This window comes from Ahaetulla prasina, chromosome 3 (genome assembly GCF_028640845.1).
Source record: "Ahaetulla prasina isolate Xishuangbanna chromosome 3, ASM2864084v1, whole genome shotgun sequence".
NCBI classification, from domain to species: Eukaryota; Metazoa; Chordata; class Lepidosauria; order Squamata; family Colubridae; genus Ahaetulla; species Ahaetulla prasina.
Window position 1 is genome coordinate 204,381,472 of NC_080541.1, and position 7,257 is coordinate 204,388,728.

The following is a 7,257-nucleotide window of genomic DNA, read 5'->3' on the forward strand; positions in this document are numbered from 1 at the left end:
CAGAGACTTATCATGCAGGCAAGTAGACTGCATACTTTCCAACATACATTTCCAACATTCCAACATTGGGTTGGAAAGACTTAAAAACATCAGTGCATACATTTTTAGCAAAATAGCTGTCAAGAGGTACAAATATATTATCCTGTTGTAACAGAAATAGCCGAGAATTTTGATGATGTAAGATTTTCTGTTATTGTAACAGAATACCTTTATATATGCAATTAATTTTCCTAAAAGGTCTTTTGAGCAGCTGGTAAAACTGCTCTGATTATGGTTATAGCGATTAACTATTTTAGAAAGTTTCTTTGCTTTATTATAACTTTTTTTTTACCAATTTTATTTTGGCTATTTTTTTCTCCTATATTATTCTTATGGCTTACTTTTAAACAGCCTCTAATACACATTGGTATGGTTTGCACACTGTACTAAGCCATGATTTTAACCCATGGTGAGTTTCACATATTCTAGACCAGGGGTCTGCAGACTTGGCTCTTTTAAGACTTGTGGACCCCAGGGAGGTCTGCAAAGCTGGCTGAGTAACTCTGGGAGTTGAAGTCCACAAGTCTTAAAAGAGCCAAGTTTGCAGACCCCTGTTCTAGACCTAAAACCACAATGGCACTTAAAAGGATGAGTGAAGCCACTCCTACAGTAGCAAGGATTAGAGTTTCAAAACATTAATAAAATGAATAATATGGAGAAATAATTTTTTTATGATATGGAATGTCATATGGGCTTCCAGATGTTGCTGTCAGATTCTGCCAATATGGCTTAATTTGTGTATGTATACACGTAATATACACCTAGTTTTGAAAAGAGTCTTGGACCCTTTATGCACGGCAGGAGAGAAAGTTGAACACCTTTCATATGCGCTGTCGCCGACGTATTTTTGGCATCACCTGGCTGGACAAAGTTCCAAATAGCGCAGTCCTGGAACGTGCTGGAATTTCTAGCAGGTATACACTACTGAAACAGCGACGTCTACGCTGGCTTGGGAATGTCGTGAGAATGACTAATGATCGGATTCTGAAAGATCTCCTGTATGGAGAAATAGTGCAGGGAAAGCGCCTCAGAGGGAAACCACAGCTGTGATATAAGGATATATGAGTAAATATTAGGAGGTATAAGCATATATATATATATAGGAAGAAGAAAAGAAAAACAATAGGACAGGAACGGTAGGCACGTTTGTGCGCTTATGCACGGCTCTTATGGTTCTCTTAGGAATGGGGTGAGGTCAATAGTAGAAAGTTTTTGGTTAAAGCTTTTAGGATTATGAGAAGAGACCACAGAGTCAGGTAAAGTATTCCAAGCACTGGTGATTCTGTTACAGAAGTCATATTTTCTGCAATCTAGATTAAAGCGGTTGACATTTAGTTTAAATCTATTAGTTGCTCTAGTATTATTGCAATTAAAGCTGAAGTAGTCTTTAACAGGAAGACATTACAATAGATGATTCTGTGAGTTAAACTTAGGTCTTGTTGGAGGCGACGGAGTTCCAAGCTTTCTAAGCCTAGGATTTCAAGTCTGGTGGGGTAAGGTATATCTGCAAGAGGGACCTAAATGCCCTGGGAATGGACATTAACAACTGGGAAACCTTGATCTCCGATCATTCAGCTTGGAGGCTAAAGACACAGCATGGCCTTCTCCAATTCGAAGAAACTTTTGTTCGGCAAGCTGAGACAAAGAGGCAGTCCCGGAACCAGCGAAATCTGGAGGGTGGGCAGGGGACAGAATGTATCTGCCCTAGTGTGGAAGGGATTGCTTTTCTCGAATTGGCCTTTTTAGCCAGACTAGAAGCTGTTTTAGGATCTCTTTACAGAGCACGATACCATAGTCTTTGGAGACTGAAGGATGCCAATGCTAGTTTTGAAAATATCAGCACTCCCTTCACCAGTAAAGGAACACTGCCTAATTCCTTGAAGACATTCTTAGAATGTAGATATTATACATGAAAAGTATAAGTGTTCTATTATAAAATTAAATTATTATATGCTTTTTAGGTAAAGTAAAGGTTCCCCTCACACATACGTGCTAGTCGTTGCCGACTCTAAGGGGCGGTGCTCATCTCCGTTTCAAAGCCGAAGAGCCAGCGCTGTCTGAAGACGTCTCCGTGGTCATGTGGCCAGCATGACTCAATGCCAAAGGCTCACGGAACGCTGTTTATATGCTTTTTAAAAATCATAAATAGTACATATTGCTTTTCTATTTTCTATTTGAAAAGATTGCAGAGAATAAATTGTCACAGCAGGTTAAAACCTGTGCTTTCAAGGAATAAGTTGAAGGAAAGGAGTTTTCAATTCTTCAGTTCCAATTAGACATTTTCATACATACTGCAAATACAAGCATATGAAAACTGTATCTATATGTTAAATGGAAGAAAATATTATTCAGAAGTACACTTTATCCAGGTCAGATAAATTTGAGATCAATCTAAACTGGAGAAAAAAATCTTACTAAAAAACCAACAAGATGAGTTCAATAGCAATAGAGCCAGTTTGGTCTAGTGGTTAAGACACCATGCTAAAAAGTAGGAGATTGTGAGTTCAGGTCCCACCTTAACCATCTGGGTAACTTTGAACCAGTCACTCTCTCTCAGCCCAACCCACCTCACAGAATTGCTGTTGTGGGGAAAATAAGAGTAGGAAGATGTGTTGGATTTATTCACTGCCTTAAGTTATTTGTAAGAACAATAAAGTCAAGATACAAATAAATAAATATCCATGAAATGGCATTGTGAGGGGGTTGGGGATGTGGGGGCAGAGTGCCTTCCAAATGATGGGATGCCAAGTTAGTTTTAATGAAAAATAATTTGCCAATGAACGAACCACAAGCCGAATGTCATGTTAACCATTTTTGATAGGTTGTTTGCTCATTTTTTCCCCCAATGTCTAGGATGCAAACTAGTAAAGGCTGCAGAGAAGTTATTTGGTTAAGAAACAGAATAAAGAACAGTAAGTCCCAAGTACTAAATAAAGTATTCAATCTTACAAAAAATTACAAAATACTCAATTTGCCAAACACAAATGGATGATGCTCAGAAAGAAAAACAGATGAAATATTTACCACTGCAATATTCATATGAATTCTACATCTGAACTAATATGGAAAATGGATTCCATACAGAAACAAACATAGTGTATTAGCTAAGGCAAAAACCCTCCACGTCGGGAGGGGGGAAAGGGGGGGAGACAACTGTTCTGTTCCATAGCATCCTTCTAGCACATCTCCTTTTCAGCTGTTCTCCTCACACACTCTAATTTTGTCTGTTTTTGATTGTGCAGAATGGCTATGTTGTTTGCACAACTTTCTTAATGTTGTTTATACTCTGGAATATGCCTCTTCTGTTGGACCTAATGGGACAGGTAGTTACAGTATAATGAAGAAGAGGTGGCCCTTCAAAACCCCAGCCCCATACCATGAAGGGCTTCACAGTTTAAAAGCAGCAGCTCATAGAGCATGCACTGATTGAAGAGCGCACTTAACTGCCCATGCAGCTGCATTCTATACCAGCTGTAGATGCTTTTGAATTAACCATGTTTGGGTCCATACAATATACTGTATTCTAAACTCACCAAATGAATTTAGCTTGCATAAAGCACAAATTCCTACCAATGGTTAATACCAAACAAGCTTAACATGCTCTACTAATATAGCAGACATGGTTTACCTGGCTTAAATTAAATCTTCTAAGATTGTACAAACCATGCTTTTCAAAAGAAGTTGTGAGTGGCATTTTCATATGACAATGTGTATCTATTGCTCACTCAAGAACCACAGACGTTCTTAGACATAAAAATGGCATCACAAGTTGTCACTTGATTTTCCAGACTGGAAAATTTTTGTATTGGAACAACAGTACTGTAATACCACTGCCACCAAACAATAAATGTAGAAACTCTGGTGTGTGCCAAGGAAAATACTGTGGGCAGACTTCGGGACTCCAGCATAAAATAGAATATTTTGGAGTTAGATAATCTATACTGGTAATTCATTTCTCAGCACACACCCACACATACCAGGTGAGATTTGAGAGCTGTGTAACGGGCACATTCTACATGAACAAAGAAGTTGCATAACGGATCATCCTAAAAGGTTTATCTACATTATCCTGGGAAGTCCCAGCAATCTGTCAAACATAAAAGCTCCCTTCTATATAGTCGCACCCTTTAGCTCCTATTTAAAGCAGATGGGCTTAGATTCTGTACCCGGAAACAATGCAATCAAAATCAATATGCTTTTTTAAAAATCATCTAATATTCTAATTAAAAAGCACTCTCATTTATTAGCTGGGTTGACACAAATGTTAAACTATTACATTGTGAGTTAAAAACTCATGACATAATAGTTTAACTCACGACATAATAGTTTAACATTTGTATGAATCTATCCAATTGTGATTTATTCTATAAAGTACAGTTAATAGAATAGAATTTTTTTTATTGGCCAAGTGTGATTGGACACACAAGGAATTTGTCTTGGTGCATATGCTCTCAGTGTACATAAAAGAAAAGATACGTTCATCAAGGTACAACATTTACAACACAATTGATGGTCAATATATCAATATAAATCATAAGGATTGCCAGCAACAAGTTATAGTCATACAGTCATAAGTGGAAAGAGATTGGTGATGGGAACTATGAAACGATTAATAGTAGTGCAGATTCAGTAAATAGTCTGACAGTGTTGAGGGAATTATTTGTTTAGCAGAGTGATGGCCTTCGGGAAAAAACTGTTCTTGTGTCTAGTTGTTCTGGTGTGCAGTGCTCTATAGCGTCGTTTTGAGGGTAGGAGTTGAAACAGTTTATGTCCAGGATGCGAGGGATCTGCAAATATTTTCATGGCCCTCTTCTTGATTCGTGCAGTATACAGGTCCTCAATGGAAGGCAAGTTGGTAGCAATTATTTTTTCTGCAGTTCTAATTATCCTCTGAAGTCTGTGTTTTTCTTGTTGGGTTGCAGAACCGAACCAGACAGTTATAGAGGTGCAAATGACAGACTCAATAATTCCTCTGTAGAATTGGATCAGCAGCTCCTTGGGCAGTTTGAGCTTACTGAGTTGGCGCAGAAAGAACATTCTTTGTTGTCCTTTAAACACGATTGTATATGTAAAAAGTGCATGTAGCTGTCAAGGCTAGCTTGACATTGCTTCATCGAGGATGTTTTTGAGATTTCCTACCTGCACCAAAAACCCTGGCATTTCCGAGTGATTTTCCATCCAATTACTAACCAGGCTCTACTGATCAACCATGCAATTAGTGATGGGATAAAGTATCGTACTTCCTTTCCTAGCATTGACTTTCCCAGCAGTAAGGCTGGGTGAGCTTGTTTTCCAGTCTGATGAAGGAGAGAAACTTAAACCATCCTGTTTCTCCACCTCATAATTCAAATTACTCCCTCCATCAAATTACTCCCTTCCCGCAAACCTCTCGCCTTCTATTACACGGCCTACCCATTCCAAGCATCGTAAAGTGATTCGCCAATCTCATTTTACGTATGTTGGGCAGTGACCGTAAAGGTGGTGATGATGATGATGATGACAATGATCCACCTGTAAGCTCTCTAACCATCGCACCGATCTCACCTGTATCACTCTGCTAAACAAATAATTCCATCAACACTGTCAAACTATTTACTGAATCTGCACTACTATTAATCTTATCATAGTTCCCATCACCAATCTCTTTCCATTTATGACTGTATGACTATAACTTGTTGCTGGCAATCCTTATGATTTATATTGATATATTGACCATCAATTGTGTTGTAAATGTTGTACCTTGATGAACGTATCTTTTCTTTTATGTACACTGAGAGCATATGCACCAAGACAAATTCCTTGTGTGTCCAATCACACTTGGCCAATAAAAATTCTATTCTATTCTATTCTATTCTGTAAGGGATGGAAGCCACCTTCGCTGCCGATCTCCCAAACTTATTTCTGGGCTATGGTGTGGTAGCGGGTCCAAGATCCCACCTGCCCCGATCCTTCCCTGGACGCCCGCGGGATGGATCCCGCCAGACACTCACCTAGTCCTCCCGCTGAGCCAGGCCACCAGCAGCAGAAACAGCAGGACCAGCAGCAACAGAAAGCCCAGCCAGCTTGCGCTGAGGACGAAGGCACCCATGGTCCGGAGGAGCGAACGGAGGCAGACGCTCTCTCGCCCTTTCCCCGACGCGCTTCTGTCTCCGCCGCTTTCCCGCCGCCTCCGCTTCCTTCCCGGTCCCCGGTGCTCCTGGCGCTCCCCTTCTTTGCTCTCCTCGCCCGCAGCCCCTTTTTGAAGCGCTCCGCCCCCGCTGGGCCTCACCTCAGCTCGACCCCTGGCAGACTGCTGCGCTTGTGGAGGGGAAGGAGAGCAGGCTTTCGCGTCTCTTTCTCTTTCCTCACCTGCCTTCAGCTCAGCCCGAAGATTTCCACCTCGTCTTTCTTTCCGGTTCTTCCAGCAGGGATTTTTTTTCCCGGGAAAGAGGAAGCCGTGGGCTAATCCCAGGGACTCCAGATTTTCCTCAACTCCCATTACGTTGGAGCACAGCTAGGCCAGATGGTTAGAGATAGGGCGTGGGGAGTGGGGGTAAAATGGAAGAAGGTTGCCCCAATTACAATTCACTAGAAAAAAACAGCTCATAAATTGATGGCTTGATCGTATTTTATATATGGCCGCACATCGCATGTGGCATGACTCCGGGCGGGCCACGCAAAACAATAAAACAATTTTAGAACTATTCAAAAAGGACAAAGAAATTTTTTTAGAAGGCTAAGAGACAGCGTCCAATTACAAACAATGCAGCCACCTAATCAAATTATTGCTCCCCATGCCTCCTGACACTGGACCAGGTTTGAAGGGACTTCCAGAATGTCAGGAGAGATGGTTCAATCAACGAGGTGGGGGATGTGATGTCCTTCAATGACTTCCCAAATGTCGTAGAACTGGGACCATCCCCACGTTTAAAAATTGTGGAGGCTTCCAAAAGAGCTTTGGCTTGTATGGGTTATATTTATCAATATTTACCATATTAAAAGTTAATACGTATTCATGGAATATTTATTTTATCATGTAAAAATATCAATATTAAACCTATTCAGTATTAACATAAATATTTTTTTTTGTTTACATTTATACCCCGCCCTTCTCCGAAGACTCAGGGCGGCTTACAGTGTATAAGGCAATAGTCTCATTCTATTTGTATATTTTTACAAAGTCAACTTATTTTCATGAACAAAACCATATATTTAACAAAACATGAGAAGAGTGACTGT

General features: G+C 40.3%; 1 protein-coding gene across 1 annotated transcript in view; it reads right to left on the minus strand.

Annotated features, from left to right (window-relative positions):
* PTGIS (prostaglandin I2 synthase) overlaps positions 1-6,396 on the minus strand; it is a 74,519-nt gene extending 68,123 nt beyond the window's left edge. Inside the window, exon 1 of the mRNA XM_058177408.1 lies at positions 6,030-6,396. Within this exon, the coding sequence (XP_058033391.1) occupies positions 6,030-6,127 (98 nt within the window). The 5' untranslated portion in view covers positions 6,128-6,396. The remainder of the gene's footprint in view (positions 1-6,029) is intronic.
* Between the last annotated feature and the right edge of the window lie 861 nt (positions 6,397-7,257).